The sequence below is a fragment of the Gobio gobio genome, assembly GCF_949357685.1.
Source record: "Gobio gobio genome assembly, chromosome: 1".
In the NCBI taxonomy this organism is placed as follows: Eukaryota; Metazoa; Chordata; class Actinopteri; order Cypriniformes; family Gobionidae; genus Gobio; species Gobio gobio.
The window spans coordinates 56,635,363-56,663,228 of record NC_137097.1 but is presented as its reverse complement, the minus strand read 5'-3'; the positions used below and the strand labels follow the sequence as shown (position 1 = coordinate 56,663,228).

At 36.0% G+C, this 27,866-nt stretch overlaps 1 protein-coding gene across 5 annotated transcripts in view; it reads right to left on the bottom strand.

Moving 5' to 3' along the window:
* Window positions 1-19,608, bottom strand: part of LOC307132447 (syntaxin-binding protein 4) — a 49,561-nt gene extending 29,953 nt beyond the window's left edge. Inside the window, exons 1-3 of one of the 5 annotated variants that reach the window (XM_079826771.1) lie at window positions 19,169-19,441; window positions 10,088-10,124; window positions 6,010-6,083 (exon numbers count right to left, since the gene is read on the bottom strand). In XM_079826771.1, coding sequence (XP_079682897.1) covers window positions 6,010-6,083; window positions 10,088-10,124; window positions 19,169-19,190 — 133 coding nt within the window. In that variant the 5' untranslated portion in view covers window positions 19,191-19,441. Of the gene's footprint in view, window positions 1-6,009; window positions 6,084-7,858; window positions 8,023-10,087; window positions 10,125-19,168 lie in introns of those variants that run through there. The other 4 variants (XM_079826769.1, XM_079826770.1, XM_079826772.1 and 1 more) reach the window with 4 other exon arrangements.
* Window positions 19,609-27,866: the final 8,258 nt, after the last annotated feature.

Genomic DNA, 27,866 nt, shown 5'->3' with positions numbered 1-27,866 from the left:
GTTTGTGATATAACAGACAAAGGTTCAATTTTCTGTCTACTGGGTTATGAGCTAAAATAATTACAATTTTATTTTATAAACATTTAGCATTTAATGTACGTTGTATTGTATGCATTGTGTAAATTGTAACATACACTATCATCCAAAAGTTTGGGGTTTGTAAAGATTTTTTTTTAAATTAATACTTCAATAATGCGTTTAATTAATCAAAAGTCACAGTAAAGATATTTATAAATGTTACAAAATATTTATATTTCAAACTTTCTGAAATCAAATGAATGCAGCCTTGGTGAGCATGAGATACTTATTTTAGGAAAGGTATAGTATGATAGTGTACTTTCGGTTATTTTTCACTTTGGTAAGGAAACTAATCCAAATAAATACATGATGACTAAATAGCGCAGCCCAGCTGCTGTAGGCGTGTTTCCATTTGTGTCCGATTTCAAGTCAGATAACTGAAGCCTTAAACAGCTTATGTTCAATCCAGTCTCCCTAAAATAAGGATTTACAGCTGAATCTGGTCAGTATTTACTTCCAAGTATTACATACATAGAAACTTCAACTTTCAGAGTTTCAGGTAAATGCTGTGAGGTTCGAATCCCCCTGCAGGTCATCAAATGGAGTGAAATGAGTTTAATGGATTTCAGTGGGCAACAGCAACTCTGTAAAGCTCCAAATCTCTCTTGCTGTGAAGTAAACACTGTGCTGCACTTAATCAAAGACTTTATATATAGAAAGACAGTGCACTCATATCACTGTGAATGGGAGAGAGTGCAACGCGCAATGGACCCTTTTCACAGACTATGATGTTTTTTAACGGTCATCCGCATGGTAAATCCAAAGTTTATTATATTTTCTTTCTTTTTTTTGTATGTATGTATGTATGTACATTTATAACTCTATATTTTGTATTATATTACCTTTGCATCAAATTACAAAAAAGTAGTTAATGCTGCTGTGAGGGTGTTTCTAATACCGCAGCTATGGGAGTGCCGGTAAAGTTGACATCTTTCTCTCTTCTGAATGCCGTTATTTACATTTACATGTACATTTATTCATTTTGCAGACACTTATCCAAAGCGACTTGAGGAATACAGCAAACGATTCATCGTGAAGAGGAAAATAAACGCTTAAAATACGAAGTTTCAGACATTGCTTAGAATGGGAAGGGATTAAAGGAAAGTCTTTCTATTTGAGCAAATGTATAGCCTATATCAGTGCTATTCCATTAGCGGCCCGCGGGCCACATGCGGCCCGGCAGCAACCTACGAGTGGCCAAGCCCGTGGTACCGCCCATAGACATAATAAATTAATATATATTATTTATAAATTATATATATATATATATATATATATATATATATATATATATATATATATATATATATATATATATATATATATATATATATATATATATTATAAAGTATTTATTATGTCTATGGTCCCACCAAAAACACGCATTCCTACGTAAATTCATACAGTAGTACAGACTACGTAGCCTAACAACACGCAAACAATGCAGAGCGTGCCGGTAGTAGCCTAGATTATTATCAATATGTCTTTCTCAACACTGAAACGTAAAATTGCCAATGAAGACTGTAAGTTTAACCCTGCCTGGACTGACAAATAATTTTACCACCAAATCTAATACTGTGCACTTTTTATTTTATGCACTTTGAGACGTTCCTGGGTCAAATGTGTGCAAGATGTTTATTTTGTTTCAAAAGGAAACTTAATGTTATTTATAATAGCCTACTACTCTGCACTATTTTGTTTTATGCACTTTGTGATCAGATATGTAGCCTAGGTCAGTTTTTTTTTCTTTTGTAAGTGGAAAAAATAGGGGCTACCTCAGATTCTGTTCATTTAGCTCTTTTATTGTTTTGTTTTTTTGCACCTTTTGCTGTGCAAACTGACCAAAGTTAAAAGAGAAACAATGAATAAACCTTATGTTTTTCAATAAATTTGTTGTTGGTTTTAAAACGAGCTGCTTCACCGCTAAAATGACTGGTCTAGCTAACCTTCTTGGTTTGAAAATCTGGCCCAACTGAATTTGTAATTGAATAGCCATGGCCTATATATATATATATAAATATATAATGTATTCTCTCATTTACCGCTATAGATGTTTACCCAACTGTGACGACTTCCGCTTCTGAGAAACCCAGAAATGTGAAAAGGGTCAGTAATATGGCAGAATAAGTCCCGCCTTCTAAATAAAAGAGCCAATCCCTGATTGGTAAAGTCATTGCAGCGTCACTGCAGCTCCGGTTGCTATAGAAACATTCAGCATTCTGAGACATGTGCTTAGTACTGTGTAGTACTTAGTTATTTTAATGCTATTTGAGCATATAAAACCACATTTATGATATAGTTGCTGTCAAATACAATTGGTGATTTCAAATATGAAATTTAATCATAAGCTTGGTTAACAGAATTTGATGTTTCCCCATTCAGAGATATATTAGATGCACTTGCATGACTGAAACAGCTGTCCGAGAGGCGTTTCAAAGATGGCCGCCGAGTGAAATAACTTGTCTTAAACTAAAGGGACTTTAACTGAATCCATTAAACACACAGGAATACTGTTTTACTCCATTAAGTTTAAACATATTGAGGTTAAAAGTATTTTTAGTTTAAAAAAAAGTTTTAACTTGAAAATCGTGCGCTCACATGAAGACTTCAGTCTTATCAATTCGTTCACAATAAGATCACAAACTAGCATTTCGAAAAAAGATTTACGTTTCATGTTGACTTAAAAAAAACTCAACTCAACAATATATTGAATAGAGTCATTGTCTAGATGGCAATATGAAAGGATGGCAGGTCCCTTATTTGAGCGAACAACAGCAAATCGGTGTTGTCAGGCCATTAATTGTTGAAACAACAGGAATGAGCTCTAACGCCAACAAAGCATGAAAGCCTTTAATGAGATGAGCATCTTTCACACCCAACATAATCTCATGAGTCTTTGAATGTATTTTACGTAAAATGTGTTTTTACCACATGTACATTTACTTGCATTTCCATAGACACTGAAATGTACAATATCGACAGCACTAAAACGTGGAAGCAGAATTCACTTCCTTGATGATGGATAGTAAAGATTCTTTAGATTCGCTTTGCTCGCATGGTTTAGTCACACTCATGGAATAATAAATATCCTCTTTTTGCTTCAGACTTATCTGGCATTAATAGACAGACAATGTATTGGCACTAATTGAGTTTTGAGCTGATATTGCACATTAATAGATACACTTCAAGATAAATCCTAATGAGAAGAACTCCACAAAACATGTACTGTGCCGAAAAATCTTAAACTTTGAATTTAAAAAAAACTCTAAAATAAATGCAAAGTAAGGACTGTGTCCAGAAAAAAAATTAAATGTTTATGACACACACAGTGTCACACGTTTAAGTCTGTACATGATACATGATAGCACTGCAAATATGTGTTGTAAAATATTTGATTTATCAGTGATGTTTTTATTCAGAGCACCACTCCTGAGTCTGTATTCATGAAAATGTCTCCTAAAACAGAATCGTCTAGTAACACAATGGAATGTTGACTGTGCAAGTTGGGATGTAAGAAAGACAGGTTTAAGGAGCTTAGAGCTGCCTTCAAATAATGTTTTTGATCTATTGTGAAGAGGGAGATCAGGCTAAGGAATAAATATAACAAAGACAGGAAACGACTTAAAAGACTGGAAAACAACCATGCCCTAAACCTATGCCTACATTTTGCTTCGAGACTCTGACTGCCATACACATTATTTCACTTCCCCATGGCCATTAGAGATCAGAAACGCATGCTGTACAATAGCCCTCATTAAAAAAACAACTAGAAAATGTGCTACCCTATACACTTTACAAAATAAAAGGTTCTAAAAGGTTTTTTGCAGCGATGCCATTGTGGTTTTGGTACATTTTTTTGTGAACGTTTCATAATAAAACTATATGTTTTTCTTTAATGGGGGGTTGAAACCCTCAGTTTCCGTCAATCTCATGTCAATCTTGAGTACCTATAGAGTAGTATTGCATCCTTCATATCTCTGAAAAGTCTTTAGTTTTATTATATTTATAAAAGAAAGATACGCTGTACCGAGTCTTTCCGGAAAAAAATGAGCGGCTAGAGGCGTATCGTGTGGGCAGGGCTAAAGAGTCACGAGAGCGCGCAGCTATTGCGTTGAGAGCGTCTGAAAGCTGTGACATCCTTAAACGTGAGGAAAAAAACATTATCCTAAATAAACCATGGAGATCAATCAGATTTAGCCATTCATATATGATCCAGAATCAGATCTATCAGCGCGCCCCATTTGCCGTCACACAGACCCATACTCGAAAAAAACGTTCCGAAACTTGAGAAATCGGAAGGAGTATTTTTAACCCTAACCCTAACCCTATTTTTGGCACCGAAATACTCCATCAAACGTCCAACTTAATTTTTGAAACTTTGTCCATGTTTAGCATGGGAATCCAAGTCTTTAACAGTGTAAAAACTCAGTATGCATGCCCCTTTAATGTGGAGAATATTTTAATAATCTAAAGGTAATTTTCCACAATAAAGAATATTTTGTGCAATGGAAAGGTTCAATGGATGTTAAATGTTCTTCACAGAACCATAGATGCTAATAAAGAAGAATATAGCCTATCTTACACATACAGTCTTTACTAGTAAATTATCCGTACCATTTAAGGGGATATCGAATGCTATTCCATGCATTCTGACTTTTTAAAGAGTTGGATTCCCATGCTAAACATGGCCAAAGTTTCAAAAAAATGAGGTGCTCCTTCAGGATTCGAATAAGTTTTGGAAAGTTTTTTTTCGAGTTTGGCCTTGTATGACGTCATGAAGTGCAGCGCATGCACACCCAACAACAAGCTTTGTTCGGGTTACAGAAGCAGTCGGCAGCGCTGTCATTTAGTTTTTAGACCACGAAATCAACAATGTCACTAAGTGTATTTTTGGTTGTGAGGGAAAGATAACCTTGTTCAGCTTCCCAAAGAACCCAGCGTAAAGGGAACACTACGCAGTTTGTTTTTCCAGAGCAGTAACAGAGTTCTGCAAGTGTGTTTGTTTGCTCCTGGCATTTCAGTGACAAATGTTTTATAAACAAGGCCCAGTTTGACGCTGGATTTGCAGATCATTTGAAGCTGAAAGATGGAGCAGTCCGCAGGCCTTAAGGAAATCTGCATCAAATTGTCTGTGTTTTGTTGGCAATCGGCACGTAAGTGCATATAATGTAAACAACACGAACGTATAGGGAATCAAAAGCTATCCGGGGATAATGCGATGATATATATTGTGCGTGTGTGTGTGTGTGTGTGTGTGCTGTGCTCTCGAGAGAAGTATCAGTACAACATATCTTTTTTTTTATAAATCTGATAAAACTAAAGACCCTGAGACCCTGCCTTCTTTTCCATTCATCAGCGCTGCGGCTCTGCAGATATTGTGTACTACAATAACTGCAGTACTATAGTAACTTTTATGTGTCTTGTGTTTTTAAGAGTAAAACCACATTCTGTGTACATCCCTTACACATCCCTTACGTCTGTCCTCAGAAGTAACAAAAAAAAGTAACTAAAATAAATCTAGGGTGCTTCTCCTCATCAAGGTGGATGAAGAAAACGGCTCAGCGTTGAAAGGTAATAAAAAAGAGTTTACTGTTATCTTGGCACTGATGTGTGAATGGTATCTTACCGGGGGAAAAGACGGAACCCCGTTGCTTGTTTGAACAGCACATTTGTGTATTTACCAGAAAAGTAATTCTGGTAATTTTACGGTAATTTACCAGGATTGCTGTATGAAAGGATCTTGAATAAATCTTAGTCACCTTCAGTCTCAATCCACGCCATTCTAAGAGTATTTATAATAAAATGACTTCGGAGATGGTCTTCACAGACTGAAGACAGTGTTTTAAATTATATCAAGATATGATAGGATATTTAGTCAATTATACAAACACACAAATGTTAAATGAGAGGAACATCTTATGAGGCACTTACCTAATCCATTCTCACAGTCTGTAAACTCCATAGAATGCACTGCTCGATCTACTCCATACGGACCCATCAGTGTCCTGTGCAGCACAGAGAAAAAAGAAGTTGAAACATAAACAAAACATAAAAAAGATAAATAATCAAGGTTTTTTAAGAATCAAACCTTTTCCTGAATCCAGTTCAATTTGAAGTAGGTAACTTTCAGTTCATATCTGAATATTGTAAACAAAATTTTGCTGCACACGCTGTGCATGTGGACTGTTATTAGCATCAAGACCAGTTATTTCCAGTGGGGAATCAGAATGAATTATTTAGCATGAATGTCCTGCTTTGGACAGGCTCCTAAAAATTGACACTTTCAAATGAACTCAGAATCTGTGTATGATTCTGATTTTTGAGAACATAACAGTGATTATGTTTTGAGTCACATAACAGTGATTACGTTGTGCTTAAGTCATTAAGTAAAATTATGTAATTAATGAAAGGAACTCAACCCTGTTGGCAATGGAAACACTGTTACTGTGCAATTGAGGGAATCAAATATTGTCTTTTCTGTAGTAAATATATCAAGACACTGACATTTATGGGCCTTTTGTTGCTGAGTGACTTACCAGCACTACATCAGAACGATTACAAGCATCCACCATCGCTTCAGTGTCCTTGAAATTCACTTCAGATTGTCTGAACGTAAGACTTCGTCTGAGGCAAAAATTCAAGCTAACCATGCTTCACAAGAGTTACGTAACAAAGAGCGTCCGCTGTCCCCAACACTGCACCCTCTAAAAAAGCTTTTTAAAATGATAGTGGGTCAATGGAAATCAAAAAAGATATAAATTGTACCTTTTAGGGCTGTTAAATTTAACCTGGTAACTATTGCTATTATTTAAATACATTAATTAAATATGCCTAATGCAATCATGCATTACATTTACCAAAATGTATTTTATTTCTAATTCTAAGATTGATCATAAATCCTAAAACAAGTTTTATTCTAATAATAATACATAATTACTACATATTACTTAATAATAGTTTGTTCACAGTAAGAAATAAAAAAAACAAATGTGCATTAAAATAGCTCATCAAGTGTTTATATACATTCAAGAATTTAGTTGCACACTTGTTACCATAAATGGTAATAATAAAAACAGCCACAGCCAGATAAATTGTAACGCTTTCTTTTCGTTTTAGTGTAATTAAAATAAAGCCAATTATTTAATTTAGCAAACTTATAACATCATCATGCCTCGTTCTCACGTGGTCTTCTTTAACATGAAAATGCACGGCTACGAAGGAGATCATCAGGACGGATCTTAGCATCGATAAGTTTGATGCTGACCTCTGATAAATAACAAAACATCACAGTTAAACAAATTCCATGAGGTATGTATAAATGGATTTAGTGAGTACGCACAAACACAATATAATCTCCGGGTGATTAGAGCACATTATTAGTAGCCTACATCCTTTACAGTGTGGGTTCTTCAAAACATAGCGGGCAAATAAATTAAAATATGCTCTTTTCACACTATAGTCGGTGCAAATTTGTATAAAAACGAATTGTAAAGTAGGCTAACCGTCGTTCAACATTCCTCGCGTTTATCATTCTCTCACCAGTTATACTAATAAGTCCGCAAGCACTCTTTGTAGGCACACCTGAGCACATCACAGGTAAAACAAAGTAACGTTACCCGAAAGTCAACAAAACCTTCAGTAGAGGACAAAGTGACGACGCGCATGTCGACGCTTCTCTCGAAAACACTCGAGCGCTTATCACTCACTGGAACTAATGAGCTGAAAAAACGAGACATAATGCAACTCAACTACCACAATATGACAAAACAAACGTTTTTACCTGCTAATCATGACAGCTCCCTTGTACATGACAGAAAATGTTGGCATTTTGAAGCGATTTTTGCGCATCCACCGACGCGTAGCGTATGCCCATTCCTCTCGTGATCAGCGCCTCGCGGAGGTCCGATACAGCGCGAGCCACATGATTCACTGCTACAGCCCTCTAATACAGATGATCCTAAACATCACCAACTTTGCTCACAGATTAAATCTTATGCAACAGAAATTGAGGGTAGTGTTTTTATATAGATATTTTAGAGATAGAGATTTTTGGCCATTGTCTAATAATGACTGAACAGGTGGTTCCCAAACAGAAAAACCCTATATTCACGTTTATGAACGGACTTTAAAGGTTTAACTGTGGTGTGATATACAAAGTCTTACTGACATTAAGCTATTTCAATCCATTGGGTTTTTTAAGGACTTCAGGGTGAACTGTATTATAGAAATGTGTCTTTTACATCAGATCTGACATGATATTGGAATTGAAACTGGCAAGCTAATCTCTCGATAGCTAATCTCCTGAGTTTTCAAACAAAACTCAATGTCTCCGAAACAAATCACACTGGAATGCACATAATGATGAATAGTCTTGTGACGAAGCAGATAAATGTGATACAATGAACTGTTACAAAAAAATAAAAGATGATCTAAAATGTGCTGCATGCATCATCTTAGATGGCAACATCTAAAAAAATATCATTAAATCAACCTCACTACATTTTACACCATTGGTAAGAGTCAGGTCAGACAGAAATAGCTCCTTAATGACATATTTTCCCTTTTACAGTATACAACTGAAGGATGGCTGTGATTTCTTAACTTCCTGATGGTGTGGAATCGCACTGCCACTGTGGGTTTTTTATGAGTCATGAAAAGAAAAAAAAGGAAATGCTGATGCTTTGGAGGGAAACAACATTTGTGCAAAAGCAGAAAACTAAATCCTTGTCAACTCAGAAAGACATATTTAATCTCTAAACCGTTTCCATTTTTAGCCAGCGTTATTGTCTAAGGTCATCCCATGCGAAGCAAGAGTGCTTTCCTCTCACGCAGAATCAGATTTATGCACAAATTACTCAATAGGTTGATTACACTGTTCATATTTACTCAGCTGTTTATATTCTTACGATATGTGTAACATTTTCAATGTTAAGTAAGTGGGTTGAAAAAAAAAACACATTCCTTATAAAGACTAACTGAATGCATAATGTAATGAAGTGACAACCTGTTAAAAGAGATTATTGTTATTTAGTGCTCAACAAATAGTGTAGCTTGCGCCCTAGTTAGAGTCAGAGTGACACTTTGCCTTAAATGCATAGTCACCATGTAACTCCTCACTGTCATTTACCTTGACACATGTCCGACTTGAGCTACACTCCAAAACAAGGTACACAAGGTTGTTCCAAAAGTTGCTTAGGAGTGTTTGCTTCAGATTTTCTGTTGTTTGAGTCCATACTTGTAATTGGTACAATGCTGCATCTTGAATAATGCTATCAGACAAAGTGGAAATACCTGCATCATATGTTACTGTCTTAGTTAATAATGTAAATAATGTATCCGCTGCTGCTGTCCACAATCTGTCAAGTCCCTTTGACAATCGTTGTCACCAGGCTAAGCTTTCTTGTGCCAAACTCACAGGCTGTAATGATGTAATTTGCGGATTAGCTTTTACACACCCGGCTTTATTTTCAAAATTATCACACCAACTACACTGACTTACAGCACTCTGTCTGGCTAGCCTTAAATTTCTCCTGTAAATCCTCTCATGAGGTTAATATGTCAAGTGTGATTTGCACATTCACATATCAAGTCATGACTATGCAGAGTACTTGATTGTGCACAATAATCTGCTAGGACAACGTGTCAATCAAGTGCGTACAGCAGAGGTCTTCAACCCGGCTCCTGGGGACCCACTGTCCGGCAGAGTTTAGCTCCATCTCTACTCAAACACACCTGAACCAGCTAATCAAGCTCTTCAGGACCGCTTGAAAATCACAGGCAAGGGTGCTGGATCAGGTTGGAAATAAATGTATGTTTTGGTAGACTATAAAACAAATACTAAAAATTAACAAATAGTAGCCGACATAAATCTGAAGCATTGGTGTCGGTTGGTTGTACGGTTGGGTTCCTAGGCATTGGTTGTTTAGTTAATGCAAAAAAAGATCTTGAAAAAAGGACCTTAAAAGGGTAGTTCACTCAAAAAGAGTTTCCTCAAAAATCATTTACTCACCCTAATGTCGTTCCAAAACTGTACGACTTTCTTTCTTCTGTGGAACACAAAAGAAGATATTTTGAGAAATGTCTCAGTGTTTTTTGTCCATACGTCAATAAGCACTAAACATTCTTCAGAATATCTTTTTTTGTGCTCCACAATGTTTTGGAAGGAAATGAGGGGGGAGTAAATGATGACAGAAAATACATTTTTGAGTGATTAAACCCAGAGGCGTAGCAGAATTTTATTTTTGCTCAGGCCTGGGCAAAAGTGAGCGGGCACTTTCACGCGCACGGGTGTCACTGTCACTGTCAACATAAAACAAAACTGCAGCTACAACCTGTCAACATACAAAACATGAGCAGCGGTTACAACAAACGTTAGACACTTTATTTCCACTTTTCGAATATTTTCTGCATTTTTAATTTGAAAATAAATGCCTTTCCGATCTGATATGTGATGGGAAAAGGAAGTACAGCGAGTTCTGCAAAAGCCGTATTCGAACCTTGCGTCGAATTGCGTCAAAACTTAATCCCACACACCTTACCCCTACACTATCACGACTGACAGATACCAATGGCATGTTCCTGGCTTTACAGAAATAACCTGCGCTTGGAATTGAAAAGTCTTAGTTACTTGGGGCCTGATGGATGGGTTCTCTCCCATGTTAATGCAAGTTTTTAAAAGTCCTTTTTATAGAATTTTGTATCGCTGCTGTTTATCTATCACACAACTGCAAATTATAGGCTAAGTGAATAGGTAAACACACTTCATGAACTCACAGGTGCGAGCCGCTTCAACATGCATGAGACAGCCTGACACCTAATTGCCTAACACCGCTGTCAATCAAACTCATCAAGCATTATGCAAAAACTAGGGGTGTAACGATTCATCTACTACATCGATGTATCGATTTCTTTTCCTATGATCTAACTACATCGATCTGTGCTCGGCAAGTTGGCCTTCCGGATGACATATATCGATCTAACATCGTTTTAAAAGGTAATCAATCGATTGTATCGATAATAGGAAATAACGCATTGGATTTTAACACGTCAGACTTTATATGGATGTTTTTTCTTAGCACTTTTAATAATAAAGGCGTTAAACATTACTCGATTCAGTCTGCCTATCTGTGACATCATCGCAACGCACCAGCAGCAGCGAGCGCTGAGAAAACAAAATATAGCATGGCGGATGGCAGAGGGGAAGCCAACGAGCGAAAAATGATCAAGCCACCAGGAGAAAGAGCTAACTGTACTTTCAACCCTTGCTTGTTACCTGTGCATTCCTGACACCAGTGTGCCAGCAGAGCGAGTTTTTAGTACTGCTGGCGACATAGTGAACGCACAGAGAAGTGTTCTGCGGTCAGATCATGTTGATATTTTTGAAAAAGAAATCTGTAGAGTCATTGAAGGGTAGTTGGTTACATTTTATCTTTTGTTAAATATTGTTTGTTTATTAAACTGAGAGTAGTAGCAGGTTCAGCCAGTTTATTCAACCTGAAGAAATGTTGGTTGCACTTTATTTTTGATATTAATATTGTATTTGTATTATTTTAATGTTGAAAAACAACAGCAAAAGTAGCAGGTAAACCTACTATTAATTAAACCTGAAGAGAAGTTAGTTGCACTTTTTTTTTTATATTAATATTGTAATATTTTTATGTTGGAAAACAAAAGCAGAAGTAGCAGGTTAACCTACTGTTGAAATGTTGGTTGCACTTACTGTGCTTTTATTGAAAATGTATTGAATATTTAAAATAAGAGCAGAAAAGGTTAACTTCCTGTTAATTCAACCTAAACTGTTGGTTGCACTTTATTCAAATAAAATTTGAATGCATTTGCCATTAATTGTTGTTTACTTGTTTGTTTATATCCATAATGAATTGATACCTGATTCCCTTACAAGAAACAAAAGAAATCTAGGAAACTTCACCTGCACTGACCAGTATCCAGATATTTATTTCAGTCACACAATTTTTGGCTAAAAAGTTACTGAATCGATTTCAAGTCACTGAATCGTTTTGGATCGTATCGTTCTAAATGAACCAATATCGTCCTTGAATCGTATCGACAACTTCAAATCGTGATACGAATCGAATCGTTGTTAAAATGAATCGTTACACCCCTAGCAAAAACTATAGACTATAAAAAAACACATTTTATTTATTTCAGTATTTGAAATGTTATAATAATTTTGTAATTATGTTAAACTAATTTAAACAACTTTTATTTAATAAATATTATTATATTTGTATAATAAACTGGGGGGGCCTAGTCAGGCCCGCCCACTGGCTACGCCCCTGACTATCCCTATTCATGAGTTCACACTTACATATAATTGAATAGGGCAGGGATTCCCAATTCAAGTCCTTGCGCCTCCCTGCTCTGCACATTTTGTATGTCTCTCTTATACGATACGCTCAGTTGAGGGGTGGGTTCCATTCAAATGTAAGTGTACTGCGAAGTGGACTTAAAAGTGTATTTCGCCATCTTAAGATTCCAATCAGAAGCAAGTGTGTTTGTATGCGGCTGTTCATGGGTGTAATGTGCATGATATGCGACAGTTACAAGACAACTATCATGATTACGGGTTCAATAAGATAAAAAGACAAATTTAATATAAACCATCTTACGTTTATTTCCATATTATTTCCGCATTTATAATTCAGTTTAGGGATTTTGAATTTGACAGATTACATTAAGTTAAAATATAATTAATACAATTCATACAGATGTATTATACACATGTATTTTAAATGAAAGTTTTAAAGTATTAAAATATGGTACACTCTAAAAAAAATGGTGCCATATAGCACTAAAAGTGGTTCTTTGGCTCGTAATCATAGGGCAACCACTTTAAGTGCTGTATAGCACCAAATCTTGGTGCTTCAGTGGTTCTTCAGCGGTTCTTTGGGATGACTGAGGTGCTTTAGCACTGCTACCATAAACAGAACATGTTAAGATATGTCGCTATATAGCACCTAAAGTGGTTCCCCTATGATTACGAGCCAAGAACCACTTTAAGTCCCATATACCACCATTTTTTTTTAAAGTGTAATTTATAGCCTATTATATTTATTCACAGAAGTTCATTATGGCATCAAACCTTAAACTCCTCTAATATGCACCTTGAGTTTCGACTGTTTAATGACGTTGCAAGGCATTCTGAATGAACGCATTTTGTTAAGTGAAGTGAACTTCAACAGATATCCTGTGCTCAGGAAGTAAGTGGAAGTAAACACTGCGTAGGGACCCTGTCGGACTTAAAAAACAAAATCATGAGTGGTGTATTACTGATGTATTTGTATACTATGTATTAGGATGTAGATGTACTATGCTATAGAATAAAATGTGAAAATATCTTGGAACTTGTGATGAGCAAAAACCTTATTTCAGGCATTTAACCAAAGAAATCACTTTGAGATGAAGGAACCGGAAACTGCTAACTCATTTCCTGCAGCACTCTAAAGCAGTGGACCTCTATGGTCTGACTCCTGAACTCTGAACCTGTGTCGTAGCCCTCGGCTGATGATGGACACAGAGAAAGAGTTGTTCTGTGACAACTGAAATAGAAGAGTTTACTCTAAAAAGGACAAATGTGCCTACATGTATAAAGCCTGATACTAAAAGGCTATAAATATCCTTTCAGGGCAGCCACTGTGATACAGGAGACAGCTGTTCTTTGGCTATTCAAGAATCTACCATGCCCGAGAATGGCAGAACAGTAAAGCTGAGGCAGAATGGCGGATATTTTGCACTGGAAGGCTTAGCATAAGACTATGTGCTAGAAGAGACAATTTGAGATGAGCTATTGAAATGTTCCCGAGAACAGACAGAAAAATCCTACATTTTAAAAATAAAGTGAAATCATCAATTATTCATATAGGACAAAAATATGTATGTATATTTCTCACTTATGCTGTGTCTTCGGAGTCTTATATTATTCTACCAGCACTAAAAACACCCTCTAACCACCTCTGATCCACACAGCCTGTCAGGCATTGGCAGATTACATAGCACTACAGTGCAATATGCTCGAACAATACAACTACAAATTTGTTAATACTGGAAAAGAGTAAAATAGTGCTTTTATGTGTTGCAGTTGCAGTACTTACATTGTGTTGTAGCTTTTTTCCATTCAAGCTTTGGATGAAGGTGACTATTAAATTAATAAATGTATGTGTAAATATTTATACCAGTATCTAATAATTTCACTAAATCTTGCTCCGAAGTACCATATATCTCACAACTCAAGAATCTCAGAAAACCAACAGCCCTTCACCCCTCTTAAATCGCTGAGGCTGTAAATCCTATGAATGATGATTCATGACAGATTGTCCGTCCATGTGATTTCCCATGATGCCGAGAATGAATATGGGCTGTTTCTATATCATGTTGTTAATGGCATAGAATGAGTTGTTTTGGTGGTTTTAATTCGAAGTGTTAGTGTATGTATATACGTCTATATAATTAGGCTTATCTGAAATGGATGTCTTACAAGGCAAAATATTGTTTTCAATCTGTTCATACTGATCACAAGTTGTTAGGATTGTAAACAAATACATTTTATTCATCAATCATGCAATACATATATTGGTGTAGCAAACATGTGACATGAAAATCATATATCTTTTTAAGCATAATGGCGGTTATGGTTAAAATATTTGAAACATGGAATTAATATGTTGTGTGGATAAATGTGTAATGTAAAATAATGCGATTTTTATTTAAAATTTAATGCAATTAATTAACTTTTTGATGTAACCTATTCATTCCAATGATCCTGCAATGACAAATGCATTTTTAAATGTATGAATATTCGATGTAGTTAATGATCCCAATTAATATAAAACATTTATATAGATAATAATTTGAATGATATATGAAATCTTTCCTTGTTGGCTTTCAGTTCTAAACAATTGTTTTTGAGCCAATCACCTGAGCCATAAATGTCATGTGACTAATAACTGAGGGAGGGAAGTTGACGTCAACACACTGATTGACTGGAGAAATCAAACACAGTCCTAAAATCCTGAGCTGTAGCGTTAAAAGAGATCAGACAGGAAAAATATAAATCCACACTTTCAAGAGTCGTCAAAAACCAAATGCATACATAATATATTACTTGTAAAAATGTTATAATAATATTTTGTCAGAATGAAGTGGCAAATGTTAAGCATATCTCACATACATTCATTCATAAATTCTTGGGTGTGTTCATAGTTTTGTTAAAAAATTTGTTTGTGTTTTTAAAGTAATAGCAGTCCTTATTTTAGGATTCAGTTTTCACTTTAAATTGAATTTTTTGTAGTGGATGCATTTTCTATTGTGAAGAAATATGTGTTCAAGCCATGTTTGTTCAAACAATGTTTGAGTAACAAATTTATATTTTATAAAAGAGCATTTACACTCAGAGGGCACAGAAAAAGCACGTCATGTCAGCCCCTCAAAAAATATTATTAGTGTCTCTGTATGCAAATACATGTATGCACCACAATATACATACGAATACTATCCCTTCTCCTTCCAACAGCCATGGCCACTACCCATTGCATCAGAACTTTAATCACCAAATCTGCACAGTGGGTTGTTATCAGATTATCGGATAATCCAGTCCACATTGAGAAATCATTACAGTGGAGCGTTGGACATGCACTATGTCATGTCAGTTTTTGGCCAGTCCCGCTTCTTGTTTTTCATCAAGGAAAAGCTCAGTAAACATGCCACCCATTGCAGTAATGAAGAATGGGAAATGAGGGTGGCAGCTTTACTCAGGTGCCAAGTTTCCATGCTGGACCACCGAGTGTGGTGAAATGGGTTAATCTGAAACAGTCTGACAGGCCAGTATGACCTGTTTACTAACAGCTGCATTCTGGGCCTATGACTGCCCTCCATAGGTAACAAGCAGAATCGCATCCCAGGACATGTCACCATATCATTATCCACTTTTAATCAAGCTTGATGTGGTCAGCATAAAAACCACGTTGAATGGGATGAACAATCATGAAGGGATTGTGGGAATTGTTTCTCATATTACAGAAGGACAGAGATTGTAATTTAATGAGACGGCTTTAGCACAAGTCTATTAATATAATCTAATTTTTGATAAAATCAGGGAAGAGAATCATTCACAAATTTACACAATTATGACAAATACATTTATTTTAATGATAATAAGGTGTATGAGCTATCAATATTACGTTTAGGGGCATAATAATGTGTATGTTTACAAATATAATAATAATGTTCTTTTTCTGGTCAATAGATACACAACACAGACTCTTTGTTCTACTAGCAGCTCAAACTAATGTAAAACATGCATGTTTTAATGAATCTATAACAGTGTTGCAAATAGCAGGGAAATCAATAAACCACAACAAAGCTGACGCAACAAACCGGTTAACAAGACCTCATTATTAGGCAGGACTTAGACAATCGAGGCTAAACAAGACAACAAAACAGCAAAGTCTGCAAAAATACGATGTTGTTTCTTCGATAATGGTTACTAGCAAAAACATGCACAAACTAAATCAATAAAAAAACAAGCATGCAGATAAAGATTTTTTATATGATGTGTTGTCAAAGTATAAAATCAAGGCTTTAAAATAACGTTTTATTGTAAAAATGCAACTTTGTGTCTCAGGTGTAAGCTGACTGTGTCTGTTGTATAAAAAAAAGCTTTATGTTTAATTTACTACATTTAAACGTCGCACTGAATTCCTGCATACATTATAAAGAACCCTTAGTTGTGTCTTTACTTCATTTATTTATGTGTACTGTAGCAGGCACAGTGCCATATAAAGCTGTCGAGTATTTAATCCACAGACATTGATATAACAGTCACATTCGTGCAGTCACACTGAAAGAACTGCAGCCTCTTGGTAGAGGGAGCCCTTTCCTGCAAAACTTTTATACAGGTCCAAAACATCTATGCTGGCTGTGAGATAAATGGAGCAAAAACTTCTCTAAAGCCTCATACTGTACATCGCCAGTACAGAATGAAAGGGAACACAAACCTGAAGCATGATGTTGTACACCACATGATTGGTATATTAGTTTCAAATAAGGAAGTCAAAGCCAATAGAAATGCAATCATTTTCATAGTGTAACATCAGTGCAAATCCACAATGTTAAGAACACGAGGACACAATGCCCTGATTGTTAAGGTAAAAACAAATGGTATGCAAAGTCATCAGGTTTGTGAGGTTGAGATGATAGTATCAAACACACTGATAGTATCTTACAGCCATCGAGGTTAATTTCGTATTATAGTGCATAAGTGTTCAGGAGACATGACATGTGTTTGGGTTTACAGCGCTCACATGGACACAATACTGAGACTCGGACACCATGTCCATGATCAGATCGATATGCATACAGTAGAAGCTCAAGTATAGACGCTCTATTCAAGTTTCCTTATAGTTTCTGATTTTAGCATAGGATGAATGACATTTGAGTATAAGTTTTTGATAAAAAGTGACAAAACAAATGAAAAAGATCAAAATAACGAATTCTTTTCTTCAACATTAAGTTAAAGTACTCATTAAGTATGCAATTAAACAACATCAAAACACAACTAAACTGTAGTATCTTTAAAATCAAAAGATTTATTTTTGTACAAGACATTGCACAGCAATATAATATCATGCAGATTGTTATATTTTAAAGATGCTATTTAGTTACGTTCAGATGTTATTCTTTCTACAAACAACATGCTGTTTCTTCAGGTCATCACTTCTCTAAGTCTCTTCCCAATAGTCTATTCAAGTACCGGTCACCAAACTCTAAATTTAGCACGTCACCGGGCAGATTCATTCTCAGGTACACACGCTGTTAGCTGTTCTTCTCTTTTATGGCAATAAATGTGCCATCAGTAGAATATTCAAGAATGTTTCCACCTGTCAATCATTCACCTGCTGATGTCTGATACTGGTGATGCAATTATTGACTTTCATTTGAACTTGAAGGCTTCTGACAATCATAAACAGTGTTGAAAACCTTTCAGATTGCCTGTTCACCTTACTTAACATCTACATTGGGTAATGCCTTTAGATGTAAACAAACACAAAATCTCTGCCATATGGGTGCTTAGGCATCCACAAAAAATGTAGACTGTCAAAGTTATTGTGTAAACATAAGAAATTGATTGTATGTATTTAATACATTGGCAGAATGTATTATTAGTTTGGGCTATTCAAACTTGGTTGAAATCATTAGATTAAATCATTTTTAATCACTATAAACTTTTGCTCTTATCAGCCCCGGTTTTTAAAAGTAAGAAATCAATATTTTTTAAAAGGTTTAAACATTTTACATTATTCTAATAGTGGTAGAAAATATACAAAGCTTATTAGATAAGATCAATATTCTCCAGATATTATTTTTATTTTATATATTTAGCTTTAATACACTGACAATATCAGTTTTTAACAGTACAACAATTATTTAACATATTGGCTTTATTATATAATCAGGCTTAATATTTTCCATACGACATGCGTTTTCAGTAAAAACGAGATATGAAAATATAAATCTGCCTTTGTATAATTGCCTGGGGTTCTCTCGCAAAGGGATCATCATCTTTGGGGTCCTTGGCATCAAAAAAACCTGGTCTAAAAGAAGATAAAATTACGTACAACTTCGTCTATATAGCATAGGCTATAAACGAAACACGTTTGGTCAGTATATCATACTTTTTTGTTTAATAATTACAAGCTATTACAGACATTGCGCACGAATTTGACGTCTCAGTTTTTGAAGAGACTGTACAAAACATCTATTATCATTACTCGAAAAATGACAATGCTACAAGTACCAGTAGGACCTATCTTTATTAATCTGGAAATATGTTTGAAAATGCTCGCGAATACCTTTCCTCTGTGGAAATAGCAGAACCTCGTCGTCAAGAACACTATGTGAACAGTAGGCTACTACTGTACGTACTATGCTTTTCATTAATAATGCTGATCTTTACTTGTTACAAATACACAGTTAGAAACTTAAGTCGTTTACATGAATAATTGTAAAGTTTCATTAATGTCATTGGGGAATAATAAAGAGCACGCAAAACTCTAAAAGCATATTCAATTCTTACCAGTAAATGAGCGAAAGTCCATCAAAACGCTCAAGCTGTCTTCCCCCGGGGTTCAGATAGGACATTGCATCCAACAGAAACGTTAAGGTTGAAATAGTCTGCTCTGGAAACGGAATTAAATGCTGCCTCCAAATATTACCACCAGACACATCACCGCGATTTCATGTCATGCTTGTGTTTCGCAGCCTCGCTCAAGAGTCAGCGTTCATTCAGCATTAAATCAATGATACAGCAACTGCCAGACGAGAGAGAGAGAGAGACTCAACTATGCCCGTTTCTAATCTGTAAGACACGTGGTTTTCATGCTGACCTGGTCGTCTGTTAGACAGAATCTACATCTTGTCGACGACAGCCCTCTGGTCACATTACTTTGACTTTGCCAAACTACTACAGGTAATGTCTGTATATACTGGGATGTGATGTGTGAGTCTCTGGCTAGCTGCCTCTCAAAAACCATGAGCTGTCTACCTAGAGAGCATTTTAGGACATCATGGGCGGGTTGCTGAGATAGGTAACTAAGCTTTGAAGCATGGGTTAATATACAGAGACATACTTTGAATAGGCCTATTTGTGCAGTCAGACTGAGGTAAAGCTTATGACCGTTCAGCTTCAGGTAACTGAGATTAATAGTGCGACTTTTGTTGACCTGTCCTAAGATATCCGCTGCACTGCAGCCTAAACACCAGGGGGGTTTCCAATTTCCTCACATAGACATTTGTTTGTAACACCAATATCTCTCCCTGTAGCTTCATACTGTAAGCTAAATCATAACCTGCCTACAATAAACCAACACTCTTTGTACTTTAATCAGAACTCAATACCAGTATGTTATGTAAAGGGATCTGCAGTACCTTTTATATGCAAGAATGATGGGTAAAACATATGATGAAAAAGAATTTAAAACATGAAAGGAATCAACTAGTAGTTTTGTGTTTTAGAGCTAGTTCTGCCATTAGGCCATTTTGCATTAGCCTACAGTATTCCGTCATGGTCAACTGTCTGTGTGAAAAACATAAGGACACTGCTAGGCTATTTACTATGGGATGGATTTTAGACTCAAAATGATTAATAAATGCACACACAATTATCCAGGAACTTGATAAATGTTGCAGACAATGTTTTACCATCCACAAACAAATACCTTTTAACTTGTGTGTGCAAAATACAGAATTACATGAATGTGCAGCGATTTGTACAAATAGAGACATAGTTGTGAATACAAAACTTAGATTTTGTATTAATGTAAGTCAGAATGTGTGCGTGCAACGAGTAAGATGTGCATTTGTGGATCCAGTGACGCGCATGCATTCATTGACTTGTTTATGAGTCGATCCTATTTGATTCATTTGATTTTGAGACTTTCATTTCGCCATTTTGGCCTTGCACGATCCACACACAGCTGTCTAAGAAAACCTGCTGCCACTAGATGGCAGTATCTGCAAAAACAGACACCGGCACCGTGAGCGTTATTCTGCCTATAAAACGCTTTATGTGTACTCGTTATAAAGATGAGGAAAACGCCCAACAGGCTAACGTTAAAAAGGTAACGCATAGGCTACTTTGTATAGGCAAGCAGATTAAATCAGGTCATGAACACAACATTGTTCATCAAAACATTTTTCTCCCATAGAAAACCATTATAAAATGCTTAATATGCAATACAGCGCATGTTCAATAAAGTGTATAAGTGTCCATTAATATAAAATCAAAGTTTTGTATTCACAACTATGTCTGTATTTGAACAAATCGCTGCACATTCATGTAATTCTGTATTTTGCACACACAAGTTAAAAGGCATTTGTTTGTGGATAGTAAAACATGTCTGCAACATTTATCAAGTTCATGGATAATTGTGTGCATTTATTAATCATTTTGAGTCTAAAATCATCCCATAATTTACCTCCTCCTTCGTTTATGAACCAAAGAATTGAGTGAAGTGAATTGAGAAGTGATTTGTGTGTGACTGTAAATTCATCAAGTCTTCAAATAGGATCTGCTGTCTCTTATATACCTAGTAAAAAAAAATAAAAAAAACATTACACACATTCACCATGGTAATCACCTATATTGCAGCAGTTGTTAGTAATGGACTCAAATAGCTTGAATAAGTTGGTATGCATCCAAGCAACACTCCTGGAGCCCATACCATGAAGCCGGTTTAGCTGGCTAGCCAGATATGTTTAAGCTTAGTTTGTGCCAATCCTGGGTTTTAGGTAAGATTAAAGTGGTTTGGCTTTTAGCTGTGTTCATCTCCATAGTAATTTATGCTCCACGACTAACCTGCTCCAGGGCAGGTTGTGTTCTGGTCTGGATAAGAGATCTCAAACTGAAATTGGACCAATCAGCTGTGAGCAAAGTGACACACCTCTGATGCGAAAGTAATTCCCCCTGTTTCTACTCCAAATTAAAGGTCACTACATAGCAAATGTTTTTTAAAGACTAAAGCGTCTGGCTTTTAACAATGCTTATTAATAATAATAATAATAATTTTGAATGATTGATATATCATTTATGTAATTATTATACCCTTAATCAATTACACATGTATCATTTTAGTTAATCAATCATTAATAGGCACTTAGTTCAAATTAATATAAATAGCATATAAAAGTCATATTAATAAGCTTTAAAATGAATAAATAAAGCTATAAAAATTACTACCTTTGAGCTTAAATATTCATTTCTCTATAAATCAACTAAAATAACTTCATAACTTTTATTTGCATTGACGTATTTTTCTTTAAGTTGTCCTCTATTATAGACAGCTCTTTTCTCCTAGCTGTGTAAATTAGTTTAAATTCCTAAAATTTTTCAATCATGTAATATTCTGCAGAAGAGGGAAGTGAATTGTGCTGCTTCTCTCGCGAGAAGTCAATCTCATTTTCACTGATCCACAGCATGTGATTGGCTGTTCACTACTGGTGTCACAGCTAAACTCCTAAACTAGGATCAAAGCCTGAGTTGACAGAGAAAGCTGATGATCAGCATCATGGGACCAACAAAGCCTGAATAGATTGGTTTGGTTTTGTCAACTCGAAACTAAACTTGTAACCCTGAGTTTGTTCAGGCCCCTGGTAAAATGAAAACGTTGTTGTTGTTTGTTTTGTTCTTTAGGCATTTTATTCTGGTAAACTTGATAGCCTTTAAGTGTACATTTATTAACAAAATAAATCAGAAAATTACCTACATTGAAAGATTTTTCAACATTCTAGATCAATATAATTTGCATACGGAATACTGATCTATCTTGTTTCTCGCATCTGTTTGCAAACCAAATTCTGTCTGTCCTTTCTTTTCTTGCCTCTATTTAACCACAGCGCTTTTACACTACAAAGAGGGTGTTGAATCTGACAGTGGCGACTAATATCAAGTTACTATTTTATTGTAGAAACAATAATTCTAGTATGATATGGTATTCTCTTTTTACCATAAAACAATTGTAAAAGTGATTTCTTTGAGTCTTTTGCTTCCAGTAAAAATTATTCAGTTCTGTTTACTGGCCATACATTATCCCAGAATAAGATGATAAATGATTGCAAAATGTGTCTTTAAATGTACCTTATAGTTTGTTTTCTAAATGATGGCGCAAAATGTAGAGGTGTTATTTAGTACCTGATACACCTTTTCCAAGTCTCCCCCTAGCGGTGAAGTTTGGTAACGCAGGGAAGCGTGCATATATTGGCTATTGCTGTGACAGTTTCCTGCAGTTAGCCATGTCATCCTCCAGACTCCTGGTATGTACTTTTAATGTGTCGCAAGTTTCAGATGACTGGCTCTTAATCAGTATGTTTACACACTGCTTTAAAACCCAAGTGTGCCTCATTTCAGCAGGCCTGAGAGTAAACTATATTGACATCCTGCCTAAGAAAGAAAAGCATCATGGAGTTCTGTGCCATGGTGACTACATTGCTTGGCATACTTTGAATAAGATTGTGATGTGCAACGTACAGAGACAGAGAGAGTGACAGAAAGGGTGTGGCAGCGTGTATTAGATAGCATAGTAGATCAGTGTACATTACTGCCCGTTCACAGTCATTCTGTCAACATTCCTCCTTATCTGAAAGGCAATGTTCCTTTTTCAGTCTTAAGCAAGCAGAGAAGAATTCCAGCTTTTGACAGCTGATTCCGAGAAGGGACATTAACATTCATTTTGGTTACAAAACACGCATGGCTTCTTAAAAAAAGCATGTTTAACCCTCTTTCTAAATAAATAAAATGACTGGGACCAGGCAGGATTGGCTGGTTTTCCCAGACCCTCCCCGTTGTAGAATGTAGGTGGGGCTGTACCGTCTGCAATCTGACCCAGCCAAGCAGGTTCGTTCTGATTCTCATTCTTGACCTGGGTGTGGTTGTCACCTGTACTGTATGTGTCAGTGCCACTCCATGACTCTTTTATACATACGTGTTATACTGACATAGCCACTTTTAGCTGTACATTTTCTAATCAGATTTTCAAGGCATTTTGACATTCTACAAAGACAAAAGCAAATTCTGAAGGGATGAATAGAGTGATTAGCCAACGGTGGCTGATAATCATTGCTCTGTTGAGATTGTCGGCTGGGGATTTGAGACCATGGTCAGTCTGGTTTGCTGAACTGGGCCATAACAGGATTGCTGCAACACAGCAGTTTTGTGTGTCAGAGGGTCTTTGGGAGGTTTTCAAACTCACTGAGCCTTGGCTTCCTGCTTTGTCCACAGTCTCAGGGAGGATTCAGCCATTCTCTTGACTCACTCTGCATGCCCGAAAGAGTTCCCGAACAGCATGGAAATGTAGTACTACCATGCAGAGATACCTAAAACACACAGTTAAACAAAGTCTTTAGTTTGTGGTATAGAAACTAGGAACTTGTACTGGTAGTGATAACCCAGTGATATGATACGATATGATATAATACGATACGAAACCCTAACAAAACTTGGTAACACTTTACAATAAGGTTTCATCTGTTAACATTAGTTACTGTATTATCTAACATGAACTAACCATGAGCAATACATTTGTTAATATATTTGTTAATCTTTGTTAACGTTAGTTAACTAGTAAATGTAGAAATTAACAAAGATTAATAAATGCTGTAGAAGTGCTGCTCATTATTAGTTCATGCTAATTACTGCAGCTAACTAATGTTAACTAATGAAACCTTATTGTAAAGTGTTACTCAAACTTGAACCCTAAAGGTGTGGTTACATTTACTGTCGCTTGGTGAAATTTCATGGGTGATATCCAGTCATTTCAATAGGTGACTGTAAGTTTGGCATCAGTTTCAAGTTTTCAACCAACAAAATTCTGCTTGGTTTGAAAGGGACTTCTATGCTTTGTACATCACTACACTGCAGACAGTGGACAAAATACCTTTTCTGCCCATTTCAAAAGGTGAATATTGTAGAGAAATAATAAGTAATACGTTTGGAGTTACATTGATCACAATGTCAATTAATAAGTACACTTGTATGTGGAGTCTAAGCTACAGTCTCCATCTGTCTGTCCAAGTGTATGTGACGCAAAGAATATTTCAAGGATTAAATACATGCATGAGTGTCTTTCGGAGCAAATGCACAATGATGAGACCAATTGTAGTCCGATTTATACATGCTGGACGAGGCCAAACAACAATAATAATATTCACAAACCGAATCATCCAACTGGTACAAATTCAGACAGACTACATGGTGAATTACTGTTTTAGATGAAACAAAACATTTAGGCCCGGTTTCACAGACAGGGTTTAGATTAAGCTAGGATTAGGCCTTCAATTAGGACATTTAAGTAGCTTTTATAAACGTGCCTTAGAAAAAAAAAACATTACTGGTGTGCATCTTGTGACAAAACAATGACATTTACATATTTCAAGTTAAAACAGCTCAATGCATTTTAGTCTGGGACTAGGTTTAAGCCTGGTCTGTGAAATCGAGGGTTAAAGTAAAGACCTTTCTTGGCCTCTCACTGAAACAGCATTTTCAGTGGTTGTAAATGTTCCTCTTTGGCCTAAAGCAAGGGAGGATAAGTAATCTGTATAAGAACCCAAGTGTCACCTTTATCTGAGAGAGAAACAGGTATAAAGCAAGACTTCACGACCGTAAAGCGTGTCCCCTTCAGAGACAAAAGTTGTAAAGCCCTGTTGTCACCAACAATGGCTCAACATACCTCAGTGGATGGCTGGCATTTTTGCATCTTATGGTTTCTAGGTGCATTTTTAGGCAGATATTGCAAAGAGAAACTGCACGGCACACCTTTAGCGACTAGAAAATGCTGTTGTGTATTTAACAAAACAAGTGCTGACACTCCTGCCATTGAACCTTAAATCTTCACACCCGGAAAAACGACAATCCTCTTTCATTAGAAACCAGAAGATTGATGAATGTCATTTCTACATATAACAATTATAATTGACTAGCTTTTGATCAAATTTTATGCTGTATTGGTTTGCCTATTAGAGGAGGATTTGAAGAAATCCTTGATATGAGATGCATGCTTTTTTCTTAAACTGTCAGGTAGAGCAGTCTGTTTTGGTTGGTAGCTCGCAACTACATGTGTAAAATACTCTCCACCCATGTTTGGATAATGCACCTTGCACTGAGAGAACGGCTCAGTGTAATGCAGTACACACCCCATAGTCCACACTACACGTTTATCACAGACAGGACTCTCCCCCAGAGGAGAACGAGTTGTCATTTGAGCCCCCCACCACTAAAAAGTCCACTTCACCATGGATAGTTGCATACAAGCTCATCATGCCTACTTTGGAACTCAAGGTGTGTTGCAGGCCCATCCTGGCAGAGGAATGCTAAGAAACCCACACACATAAATGCACTACGGAACTTCAAATCTGGCAGCACAGGTCTCGCTGCTAAATTGTATGATCCACGCATGTCTGTCAGGAGCTTTAATCAGCTACACTCCTCACCTTCACTATGGGTGTGTAAGGGAATTCCGGCCTTTCACCCGTTTCATAAATTCTTGGTTCCAAACCAACTTTTACTGAGTGTTATTCATTATCAGCAGTGCATGCACATATCTATTCATTTGCATAAATGACTAATTCTGTTCTTGCCCTTTTCACTTGTAGAATATGTAGAATATGTAACAGCTAGAATGTGGCAACAAAAGTCGAAAAGACAGTCGATACAAGCACATCTGGCACAGAAGAAACTCTGCAGGTAATGAAAATGAATCACTAATGGTAAAGATCTAAATATAAATTATAGACGAAACCCATTCACACATAATGATCAATGATGTTCTATATAAACACTGTTTTAGAGGCAACATGACAAAGTTAATATTTAAGCCCCTGGAACGGACTGTGTTCACTTTTAGCCAATTTCACACAAGGACTCCACAATTGTAGCTTATCTTTAGGCATTTCTTTAGAGATGTGATATCATATTGCCTTGCAGCTTTATTCATTATCTCCATAGTAGGCTACTATAAGACATTTCATGTCTTCTGTGGCTTCAGACAGGCTCTTGTTACAGGATATGAGAATGAGCTCTCAATATTTTTCACTTACTTTTGCAATATGTACAGAGTCCCATTTATCATAAACAATATTACCATTGTACCATTGTACTCTGGAAAATACTTACTGTGTATCAAGTCGATGTACTTTCCCCCAATTAAGAGCTGATGTAAAAACCATTGCTGAGAAACATTGTTAATTAACTTCAGATTTATTTGTAAAGCTCTTTTCAACTTTGACTGACCCAAAAATACATAATAAAAAAAAAATATATTTCCTGTTAAATTTTACACAGAACCCCTGGCACCCCTTCGCTTCACCCAGACACCAAATCACATTAATTGCATACTAATTGTTATTTTAGTATTATTTATATACTGTTGTAGTATTTAATAATATTTTTAATTAGCTTTAGTTTTCATTTTAATTTACGTTTTAGTGATTTTGGTTATGTGCTTTTGTCATTTTATTGCTGGTAGTTGTTTTTTATATTTCTATTTTGCTTGAATTCAATATTGAATTCAATATTAGATAAAAAAAACTTAAATTAAACTTAAATGAAAATGTTGCCTTATATGGCAACAAACTGAAATAGAAGTTTGAGACAAGTATTTGGCGATGTCACTTAGTGAAAAAAGACTAAGCGCCTGCACACATACGCATTCTTAGTAGTAGTAGATGACTTTATTGTCCCCGTGGGGCAATTGGGTTTGCGGCACAATCGCAAGGCATAACAGGACATCAGACATATAATACAACAATACAATACAATACAATGAATGCAATACACTAAATACCCCTGCATCTGACCAGGCCAGCTGGACATCTAGCTTATTTTGACTGATTTAAGGCTTTTATGGCTTGTGGTACAAAAGAGAATTTGGATCTGTTCTTGGTCAGAAGTGATAAATATTAGAAGTGAACAATATTATTTGCCTTTCTCTCGTCATTCTGTCTTTGTAAATGTATTCAATGCTCGATAGTGTTATCCCAAGAAATTTACTGACAGTAGTAACTGTTTTTCTTATTACTTTTTTCTGTGATTCAGTGGCATTTCCGAACCAACAGATAATACAGCGAGTTAAAACACTTTCAATAAAAGCAGTATAAAACATCTGAAGGATTTTGTTATTGACATTAAAAACAAGCAGTCTATTTGCTGTGTCTTAGTGTGCAAAAAATCAGTCCATGAATCCCATGAAGCTTGTTGTCCAGTACAATGCCAAGGTATTTATAGT